Below are 11,772 nucleotides of genomic sequence, written 5' to 3' on the forward strand. Positions count from 1 at the left end.
CCGGGCCCCATGTGCTCTCAGATGTTCAACACTTCATCAGGTTGTCCATCAAAGGAAATCCTGCTTGAAAAACAATCTCATGATTTGGCTGCAGCTGGGAATCAAAAGGAATCATGTCAGCCCCGGTATCAGTGTCTAATCAGTACTTCAGTCTCTCATGACACACGCACCTGGATGGATTCCTTTATTTATTCATTCATTCGCTTACTCGAACATTCACTGACCATCTACTGAGGGAAATGTGCCAGGTGAAAGGGTATCAAGGGAGATAAGGACCAAAAAGTCCCCACACTCAAGGAAATTAAGAATTTTATTATGAGACAGATAAATTCCCACCACACCTTGCTATTCCAAGTGTGTTCGCAACGGCAGCGGCATTGCGAATCTTGCTAGAACGCTGAATTCCAGGGCCTGCCTCAAAACCTCCTAGATCAGAATTTGTGTGTTAACAAGAGCACAGGAGGTCCACATGAATATCAGAGCCTGAAAAGCAGTTACACATCCCTCCCAAGAGCTGAACACCAACTCCTTTGAGTCTGAATTAAGTTCGACTCTCAGTTGCAAAGCCTGTCCTAATGATCCCTGACCATAATCCCACTTTCCCCATCTCTAGACTCCACGTCTGGCTCTCTTGTCTTAAGATTCTCTATGGGACACATTCTGATATTTCCATTTCTGCAATTTTTAAGTTTCCCCAAAATGCCTACTTAGAAAAAGAAGTAACAACTTAAGAATTCAAGTGACTAACAGACATTCAAGGAGTTTACATTTTAAACTCTTAATGCGTGGTTACTGCACATTTTCCACAATCAGAAGAGGGGTCTCGAGACTTGGCTTTATCTAATTGTTAGAGGGGAAAGATGAAGATTCAGCTGGAAAGCAAGTACAACTGGGAAATGCTTACTACAGGGGAGCCGGGCCTTGTCCTTCTCTCACATTGCCACACGCACGCACGTGCGCACACACACACATACATGGTTACTACTAAGAATTCCAAATATACATATACACATTTTCCACGTCCACGTTGGGTGTTTTTTTATTTAGTTGGTATCATTTCAAATACCTGTAACTCGTCAGGCATCTCTTTGGAGGCCCAAGATGCATTGGGAGTTCTATTTTGGTTTTTTGGTCTTTTTTTTTTAAGACATTCAATAAATTGAGAATCACCAAAACCTACAATTCTTAAGCTTACTGGCCTCTAAAACTCCCTTATACTACGGAGGATCTATAGAACTTTTATTTGGGTTGGATATATCAATTTCCTGAGAATGCTTTCAAATAGTCAATTTTTTGGTTCATGTAACGATAATAAAGCCACCGCACATTAACAAAAATTGCATATTTTATGAAAAATGCCCTGTCTTTACAAACTAATAACTGATTGAATGAGAAAAGTAGCCCCGTTTTACATTTTTGCAAGTATCTTTAAAGTCTGGCTCAGCATAAGTCAGGTGGAGCCTCACATCTACTTCTGCTTTTAATGCGTTTCTATTTCACATATCATACAGCCTCTGGAAAACTCCACGGCACACTTGTGAGAGAACAAGAGGGGAAAAGCAAACAACATCTCGAAAGGGATGACAAGACAATTCAACAGGGAAGAAAGTCACTTTTTCAAACAATGGTGCTGGGACAGCTGAATATTCACGTGCAAAAGAATAAAGTTGGGGGGCGCCTGGGTGGCACAGCGGTTAAGCATCTGCCTTCGGCTCAGGGCGTGATCCCGGTGTTATGGGATCGAGCCCCACATCAGGCTCCTCCGCTGTGAGCCTGCTTCTTCCTCTCCCACTCCCCCTGCTTGTGTTCCCTCTCTCGCTGGCTGTCTCTATCTCTGTCAAATAAATAAATAAAATCTTTAAAAAAAAAAAAAAAAGAATAAAGTTGGCCCCCCTACTTCACACCCTATACAAAAGTGAACTCAAATTGGATCAAAGATGAGGAGTAGCTGTGTGCTACTGTGAATTATAATAAGAAATACATATTTTGTCTTTGTCCTCCTTTTTTGGCACAGAGCTCCTCGTAAAACCCTTGCAATTTCTTAAGTGACGTGAGCAATAAATATCTTTTGTTATGTTAATGAGGTGACTTTTGGAAATCCCCTGTGGACTGGGGCTGGTTGCCAGGAGAACCCACCATGTGATTAGAGGGTTGGAACTTTCAGTCCCACTGCCCAACCTCCAGGGAGGGGAGAGGAGCTGGAAATTTGAGTTCAACCACCAATGGCCAACGATTTAATCAATTGTGCCTGTGTGATGAAACCTCCAGAAAAACCGGAAAGGACAGGATTTGGAGAGCTTCTCGGTTGAGAGCTCTGGTGAACACACAGAAGTGCTGGGAGATCAGTACTCCCCCAGAGAGCATGCAAGCTGCACCCCCTTTCCCCCCACCTTGCCCTATGCATCTCTACCATCTGCCTGTCCCCTGAGTTATATCCTTTTATAATAAACTGGTGATCTAGTCAGTAGAATGTTTTTCTGAGTTCTGGGAGCCCCTCCAGCAAATTGATCAAACTGCAGGAGGAGGTCGTGGGAACCTCCGATCTCCAGCCAGTCAGTCAGAAGCCTAGATGACAACCTGGCCTCATGACTGGCCTCTCAAGTGGGGGCAGTCTTGTGCGCCTGAGCCTGTGGGATGTGATGCCATCACCAGGTAGACAGCGTCAAAATGGAGTTGAATTGTAGGCGTAGGTGATGTCAGAGAACTGTCGGGTGTAGGAGGGGAAACTCCCTCTCCACACAGTGGAACTGAAACCAAACACTCTTGGGCTGTTAATGGGTACAGGTTTATTTGGGGGATGATGACAGTCTTCTGGAAATAGAGAGTAGTCATTGTGGTACAACCTTTTGAATATACTAAAATCCACCAAAGTGTACACCTTAAAATAGTAAATTTTGTGGTATATAAATGACTTAGTAATACAATAATGAATCAAAAACCTAGATGTAAAACTATAAAACTGTTAAAAGAAAACATAGGCATAAGTCTTCATGACCTTGGATTACGCCATAATTTCCGAGCTATGACATCAAAAACCCAAGCAACAAAAGAGAAAAGAAATTGAATTTCATCAAAATTTTAAAACTTCTGACATCATCAAGAAAGTAAAAAGACAGCCCACAGAATAGGAAAAATATTTACAGGTCATGTATTGTATAAGTATTCAGAATATATAAAGAACTCTTATAACTCAATAACAAAAAGACAATCCAATTTAAAGCAGGGCAAAGAATCCAAATAGACAGTTCTCCAAAAAAGATACACACATGGCCCACGGCACAAGACAAATGCTCAACATCACTGGGCACCGAGGAAATGCAAATCGAAACCACGATAAGATACCACTTCACACTCACCGGATGCTTGTAATCAAACACAGACAATAACAAGTGTTGGCAAGGATGTGCAGAAACCGAAACCTTTACACACTACCGAGGGGGATGTCACATGGGGCAGCCACTTTGGAAAACAGTCTGGCAGTCTTCCAAAGGTTAAACACAGATCCAGTAATTTCGCCCCCAGGTATGCACCCAAAGGAAATATGTGTCCACACAGAAATTTGTACAGGACTGTTCACTGCCACGTTATTCATAACAGCCAAAAAGGGGAAACCACCCAAATTGTCACCAACTGATTAACTGATAAAATGTGACCTATCCACACAATGGAATAGTATTCAACGATAAACAGGGAAGAAGTACTGATCCATGCTGATCTCAGGGACGGCCAGGGGGTCCCCAGAACACAATTTGAGAACCACTGACCCAGACAAAACACCTAGTGTGGTATTGTGGGTTATCTTCCTAGGAGCCATTTCCCCTCCATGTCCCCCACCCTCCCTCTCAAGAGACCCCCCTGATGTTTAGGCATCGACCCCTCCTCCATGCCGACCGCCCCCTGGTGGGAGGTTGATTCCATGCTGAGTCCCAGGGTCAGCTTCTGGTCACTTTGAACTAAAAGAGGCATTCCCTCCCACAGACCACAGTTCAGAGGTGGGCGTGTGACTTAGATCTGCTCCGAATGGCTGCAGGACCTTTGGTGGGAATGCTGAGTTGGAGGTAGTTTCTCTCTGCCTCTGGAGGGTGTCCCATGAAAATGTGAGGATTGAAACCACCATACCCATTTCACCGCCAGTCTGAGGAGAAAGGCCTACAGAAGGCAGGACAGCCCTTGAATGAAGCCCTTAACTCAAGACTTCAGCATACAGAAGCTGGTAAATGTCCTTAATGTTCGAGCCAGGCTGAATTAGAATTCGTTAGATGTAGTTACAAGCCCCCAGCTGATAGACTGTCCAAATGATGTGGCACCAACAGTATTACATTTGCTCCGCAGTCAATACGCTTCGCCTTTGCTTTGAGGACATCGAGAGATAAGATCTTAGCAGACCACTGAAATAACATCACTTTTTTTTTAACAATATCCTTAATACAAAGAGCTGGCCCATATAATCTAGGCCTAAAAACGTCAGAGCTGGGCCATGGTATTTAACAAAGTGTCTCTCTCTGCTATTCCTTTTGTGTCTGATTTTCAGTGGACTGAATGGCATTCTAGATGAGTTTGATAGAGGAAAGTGTTGGATCGTCCTTACTATCAGAAGCGGTGTGGCAGGGAGCGGGACCTTGCTTGGATTTCACCACCAGGATCATCATGGGGCCTGATATTCAGCACATATGAGTGTTCACATGTGATCATCCAGTTCCAGTTTCAATAGATAAGAAACTGATAAAGCAGTAAACCACTCCCTTTCTTTTCCCAGATAAATTAATTAAAATGGTGTTCTACATGTGGGTGATGTTTTTGACATTTACGACGTGCTCTCATATACATCCCCCCAACAACCCAGTGGAGGTTGGCGACTGAGGAATTACAGATGAACCATGGGGGGCCCAGTGACTTGCCCAAGGTCTTGCACCATCATAAAATGATGGCATTTAGACTTCAAGACATTCGATTCTAAGCCAAAGCCTCCCCGCTACTTAGAATTACCTCAAATATATCTTCACATAATAGAGAGATAACAGTCAATATTGTTTCAGCTCTTACTGTGGGCCAGGTATCAAGCATTACAACAAGCCCACGAGGTCTGGGCCATCATTATCCCCACTTTACAGATGAGCAAACTGAGACCCAAACCGGTAAAGTGACTTGCCCAAAGTTACCTGGCTAGTCGGTGGTGGAGCCAGGGTTCAAACTCAAGCGAGTAGCGCTTCAGAACTCGAGCTCTCAACCTCTTGGCCATATGGCCACTTCGACAAGAGTACAGCTCTACCAGCAGGACCTGTTCTTTATCAGATGACTCAGCGCTACCCAGAACCCACCAATCTAGTAAGGACGGAAGTGATTCTTAACAACACAAACAACAAAGGACGATCCGACAATGTTTATTGTTCTGGAATTTGATCACACAAAGATTGCCTATAATAAGCCAGGGCTTAGATAACATCTTATTAAACTTTCCTGACAATTTTATTGTAACAATAATCGTAACTCAATTTGACTTATTCTGAAAAACACTACTGCTTGTTTGCTGTCCCTGCCTCCCACACACACGGACACACACACACACACACACACTTCTCCGTTGCTTCCATATTGCCAAAGCCCACCTCCCACTATAGACAGTGAAGAGTGTAGATACCAGAAGCACACATTATCCTAGACTCTTTTGCAGCTAGGGCACAGGTATATGACCCAATCCCGCCCAAAGAGATCTGATAAGAAGACTGATAGAAGCCTCTAGGAAAGATCTTCCTCTGTGATAAAAAGAAATACGTGGGGAGGAACCACCTCTTATAGAGTGGATATGGTCGTGCCTGACTCACATCAGCGACCACTGCCGCCACTTTATAAGAATGACCACTCTAAGCGACATAGCCGATGTGCTGAGGATAACTGTGGGAAGACAGAAAGCGCCTGGGTCCGTGCAGAGCCGCCGAGCAACCCTGTGGCTTCCCTACCTCTGGACTTCTCATTAGGTAAGACAGTTAGTGTACTTATTATTTAATCCACTTTAACTTGGCTACTCTCTTACTTGCAGCCAAAAGCATCCTAACTCTCAAGTCTCAAGAGTCAGCTCCTGAGAGAAGGAACCCAGCTCCTGGGTTCTAATCTACCTACTTGCCAGGTGACCCAAATTGCTTAATCTCTCTAACCCTTATTTCCCACATCTATAAAACCGAGGTGACACTCAATACACCAACATCAATAAAATGGAGAGAGGAAAATCATGAGATAATGTGTATCCAGCCACTCTGTTAACAACAGTGTTTCACTCAAATGACTGGTCTACGTAGTAATTAAACCAGATGTATTAAATTGGAACTACCCATCTAACCCAACTCCCTTATTTTACAAAAGAGGAAAAGAAACATCAACTCCAAACGGCAAGTGACTTGCTCAGTGTCACAGAACTGGTTGGTAACATAATTAAACCATGCATCTCCTGATTCCCAATCCAATGGCATCATGCTACTCTCATGATGATAAGTTATGAGCTAGATTAGATACCGGGCACTCATTCGATCAGCAGGTGTTTGTCGAACAGGGTGATATCCCAGGTACTACTCTAGGTATTGGGGAATCCTCAATGAACAATCACCACCACCACAAGAAGCTCCTACACTATGGATTTAACAGTCTACAAAGGAAATTATTCAATCTACATTTATAAATATGTATTGAATGCCTAATATGTATTAAACACTAGTCCAGGATTTCTGTTCAAACACAAATCAAAATTCCCACCCAATGCCAATAATATCAACCATGTTTACGAAGCTTTGCTAAAGAATACATTTTACTCAATAAAAGTCAGTATTGAAAATGACAAGTTCATTAGAAGGAGCTGTGAATAACCATGCCAACATCTGAAAAAAGTGGATAGAATGGGGAAGATGGCTAGGACTCCACTCCACTCAAAGCAGGACTGAATAAAAGAGGTTAGAATTAATTCATGTCCTTCTACACTACCCAGACTTTAAGGGTTGGCTCAGTTGGAAAGGCCCAGTAGGCGGTATTCAGCTACTCCTTCCATTCTCCGGGCCTCCACCTGGTGCCCTACACTCTCTTTTTGCTCCCTGTTCATTTGGAATTCCTCTTCCAACATTCACACCCTACTGACCTGATGGGACAACATCCTAACCTCTGTGGAAAGAGAAGGAGCATGTGACTTTCAGTACCTCCTCTAGAAATGGATACCAGGCGGCTGAGACTGGGCCACTAGGATGTTTCTTTCAAAGTTTTCTGTCAGTTATAGAACTTGTAACAGAATAATTAAAAGCTGTTGTTTTGGGCGGGGGGAATTCCTTAAGTCACGTGCTGTGCAGGTTATGGAGGAAGGATGTGTGTGATACTGTAGGACAGTCCCTACACTTCTTTAGCTTTGGGATTCCCTGGAACAGAGGGAAAGGCAAGCAAGGAAAGAAGGAAGAACAGGTGGATCCCCAGGGCATGCGCGGGTGACTCCAAAATGTTCCTTTTTCAAAATACCGTTTTGTTCGAAGTTTAAACAAATGGAAGGTTTTTCGGGACCCTGTACCCAGAAGTTTAATTTCACTTCCTGGGTTTGAAAAAGTCTAGGAAGGTAAGGTCCAAAATTATCAATATAGGATCTTCTCATTCACCCTTATTGGTTAAATACTCATCACCATTTGGGGGCAGAAAGAGCAGAAAAAGATGTGCCAAAAAGGACACATTTGAGTTTCAAACAATTGCACAATCACCATCGTGGAATATAGCATTTTAACCTCTTTGGCATTAGGTGGGCTGTACGAACTCTAACTTGCCAAACTATTATTAGACTGGCTACAATGTATTGTTTCCCAGGACACCGGACAACAAATATGAGCCCTTCGGGGACTACTTACCTATTCTAAGGAAGCCTAAGTCCCGAAAGGCATAAAACTCAGTGGTGTCAACTCCAGTAGTGTCAACTCCAAGTGGGACAGGACTGGGCGCACGGAGGACTGAGAGAGCAGAGGAGAACTCAACGTCCCTGACTGTGCTGCTGGTCCCTCCAGTATTTACATATTCGATATGGGTTAAAGGATCTGTACATTCACTTTAGGTCCTAAGGCACAGTGCACCAACAATTATGTCTGGTTCACAAGACAGTACACGCCAAGCATTTCTGTGCAACCCCGTGGCAGGAGGAAAAACTGCCTAACCTGCTAATCTTTTTATTATTAAGTTTAGCAGCCCTGCTTCGCTCAGAATGAAATCCAAGATCCTCCAGAAAATTCACTGGGAGCCTACTCTCCTGGGAGATCGTGGGGCACCACATTCCTGCCTTGAGACTTGTCCAACCGACTGCTTACGAATTAGTTGCCACTGTCTCTGTGTCATAAACTTCCACAGGCAAACAAACAAACGGGAAAGACCTTTCCTTCATTCATTCATTTTGGGTTAATACAGCCCAAAGACCTATTCCTGCCGCTGAGAGACGCTGCCCCCATTCATCTCTCAAGGGAACTGGAGAGTGTGCTCTGTATTTGAAAAACAGCTAAGTCCTGGAGCCTCAAGACTGGGGTAGGCAGAAGAGGAAATCCCGGAGATAAGCAAATACATTTAAAAGTCAGAAGCTAATCGTGCGGAGCTCTGACACAACCTTTCCAGATTGTGCGCGCCTAGTGGGTCAAAGGAGAGGGCACACATCTGCCTACATATACGCGCACCGAAAGTGCACGCGCGCGCGTGCACACACACACACACAAACACACACACCCTTGCAGCTCACGCTACATCTCCTGCAAGCTTAAAAGCACTTACTACCCGAGGATGAGGCTGCCAGGAAAGCTACCTTCGCCCAAAGAACTCTTGCTTTCTCCAACTCGAGCAAGGGCAATGTCCACCAATATTCCAAGGGGCGCTTCTTCCCGGGACCCAGGTCCTGCAAGGCTCCCTCCCTGCTGGCCTCACGGCCCTTTTCCTTTCTCTGAAATACACCGACTTCATGATTCCTTTTGGGGTAGCTCCAGGTCCGCGCAGCGCGCGCCCCATCCCTCAAGGCTGGAGCCCAGGTCTGCCCAGCCTCTCTCACTCCCGGGAAACTTCCCCGCCGCCCCACGCGGAGTAAAGGCCAACGGAAGGAGGGCGGCAGGGATGACAGCGGGTCCCTGGGGCTGAGGGCACCTTCGGAGCCCGGGCGCCAAGAAAGGAATGAGTGAACCCGAGATGGTGCATGCCTTCTCCACGTGGAGGAAGGGAGAAAGGAAGAATGGGCAACACGCAGGTGTCCCTCTAGGCTCTCTGAGCTCCCATTTCCTGGCGGGGGAGGGGATCGAGGGGTTAGCCTCTCCCAGGAGGCAGCTGCCCCGCGCCCCCAGCCTAGGCGCAGTGAGACGTGCGCGCAGCTTGCAAGGCTGGGAAGGGGCCCCGGCGCTGATAACGCGCCCCAGCCCTGGGTAGGGCTCCCAGCCTCACAGGGCGGGGAAAGAGAAATCTGGCTTTCCAGCAGGCCCCCACACGGGTTCTCTCGCCCCTGCCCGCTCACGCCCACCTGCAGAGGCCCCCGCGCCCTCGCCCAGAGCAGCCCGTACCTGGATGTGGCAGGAGATCTCCGAGTCGTCCAGCAGCCGGATGGTGCATTTCATCTCCTGGCTGAGCGATTTGATACTGGAGCTCCGAAAGTGGATCATTTTCATGGTCCTCCTGCCTCTCGGCACACAGTGACAAGAGGCAAACATGCACCGCGGCCCGGGGAAGCGAGCGGGAGGCTCGGGGCCGGCGTGGCGCTCGCCCGCGCGGACCGACACACTCGCGCACTCACCGTCCCGGACACCGGGTGCGGCTCAGCCCCGGGACAGCAGCAGCGACGGGCGCCTGCGGCCACACATGCCCGGCAGCCGGGGCGCGGCGGGCGGGTCCCTCCCTCCCCTCCCTCCCCTCCCTCGCCTCCGCCTCGCCGGCTCCTTTCCCCGCCTCCGCCCCTCGCGCGCGCTCCTGCGCCTCCCTCCGCCCGGGCTAGCGTGCAGAGGGTGCCCCGGGCCCGTGACCCTGGGCGGGCGCGCGACGCACTCACTCCCACGCGCGGGGAGGCGCGGGAGGAGGAGGCGGAGGGACAGCTGGCGCCGGTGGCCGGGGTGCCCTGGCAGTGGCCTGCTTCGCCGTCGCCACCGCCGCTGCGTCAGGCTGGGCCCGGCCGCCTCCTCCCTCTCTGGCCGCGATCGCTCGAGCTCTTGGTCACGCTTGTCCCTGCCCCGGCTCCCCCACGCGCCCGACAGCACCCTGCTCTACTCGGCCCCAGGGACCTGGCTGCGGGTGGGGAGTGAAGGGCGAGCCCGACCTGCACCCGCAGGGAGGATTCCACCGCGGGAGAGGATTATTGGACCAAGGACGAACCCCCCTCCCCCCCGAAAGTGACATGAGGGCCTGGTACGGCTACCCCAGGAATATGGATAATAGTAACAATCTCTAGTACTCATGGGTATTTTTAAAGGCTTTATTTTATTTAATATTAACTGGAAATCCATCTCCTAAAAAAAAAAAAATTAGGGGTGCCTGGCTGCCTCAGTCAGTAAAGCATACTACACTTGATCTTGGAGTCGTGAGTTCGAGCCCCACCTTGGAGGAAGAGTTTACTTAAAAAAAAAAAAAAAATTTTTTTTTTATCAGAGCCTTTCTTAAGCAATTTCTCATTTATAACTCCCAACATCTCAGTATGATTTGTGGTAGCAGTACCTTAGACCACAGCAAGGGGGTCCCTATCCTACACCTCCCCCTTTAGGGACCTTCCTCCTGCTCCCGCCCCCATCCCCTTGCCCAGGAATAGAGATGTGGCCCGTCCTGTTTTAGACCAATCTCTGGGTCTTGGGGACCCCGGAATTCCTTGCCACCGCCAGGTTGGTGGGATCAAGGGGATCGGCTGCCCCTGTGTCTTCCCCAGGGTGGATCAAACCCCCCTGAGGTGTACCCACAGGCCCACGGGGTGGCCAGGGGAGGTCTGTGGAGGCGGATGTGCGGAGGATGGGTGTGGGGGCAGGCATGTCCAAGAGCAGGAAGAGAAGGGCCTCTCATCCTGCAGCCCTTTCTGAGCTGTTCTGCTTGTTCAAGGCAGTAGTAAGGAATATTTGTTAGAGGAAGGACTTTGCCCAGCTGTCACCTCCTGCCACAGTGCACAGATCCCCCTCATCCAAAAGCACCCTGTCCCGAGGGTGTGCAGGGAAGCCCAGCCATCTCATCTACCCCGGGTGCACTCTGATGGGCTGGGCATGCTCCAGGACACCCCCTGGGCTTGGCTGTGGCCTGGTGGCCCCTGCATCGTTCTTGGACTTCTCCCTCTGTCTGCTCTTGCTTCCTCCCCATGTTGCTCACTAATAAATACTCTACAGCCAAACTTGGCCTTAGTATCTGCTTCCGGAAACTCCAAATTAGGACAATTTGCCAAGATAAGAAGATATTTAACAGTCAATAGCTCGATTATTGCTTTTAAAAATGATAATAGTATGTGGCCTCCACGTGTACGCTTGCCCTGGGCTGGTGAATACTAGGGCAGGGGCTACCAGGGAGGTCAGCACGAAGGGTCTGGGAAGATGAGGATTTGATTCATGGGCCAGCTCCTGGCCAACCCTGGGGACCTTGGGAAAGTCTTTTCATTCCTTTTCTAAAATTCAAAGGTGAGCACATCTGCCCATCTCACAGGTGGCTGAGACGCTGGGATGAGGCAAGGCCAGTGGAGGGCAGGTTAGAGTCTGTAAAGCCCCATATGCATGTATGAAGTGGCTGTGATGGGCCCCAACTGCTACGAGGGTTGCCTCATCTCTCCTAAACCAAAGA

General features: G+C 48.1%; 1 protein-coding gene across 2 annotated transcripts in view; it reads right to left on the reverse strand.

Annotated features, from left to right (window-relative positions):
* FRMD3 (FERM domain containing 3) overlaps positions 1–9,845 on the reverse strand; it is a 287,242-nt gene extending 277,397 nt beyond the window's left edge. Inside the window, exon 1 of one of the 2 annotated variants that reach the window (XM_045780850.2) lies at positions 9,537–9,840. In XM_045780850.2, the coding sequence (XP_045636806.1) occupies positions 9,537–9,683 (147 nt within the window). In that variant the 5' untranslated portion in view covers positions 9,684–9,840. Of the gene's footprint in view, positions 1–9,536 lie in introns of both variants that reach the window. The other variant, XM_045780849.2, reaches the window with a different exon arrangement.
* Between the last annotated feature and the right edge of the window lie 1,927 nt (positions 9,846–11,772).

Source organism: Ursus americanus, chromosome 34 (genome assembly GCF_024610735.1).
Source record: "Ursus americanus isolate L20-20 chromosome 34, mUrsAme1.1.p, whole genome shotgun sequence".
Classification (NCBI taxonomy): domain Eukaryota; kingdom Metazoa; phylum Chordata; class Mammalia; order Carnivora; family Ursidae; genus Ursus; species Ursus americanus.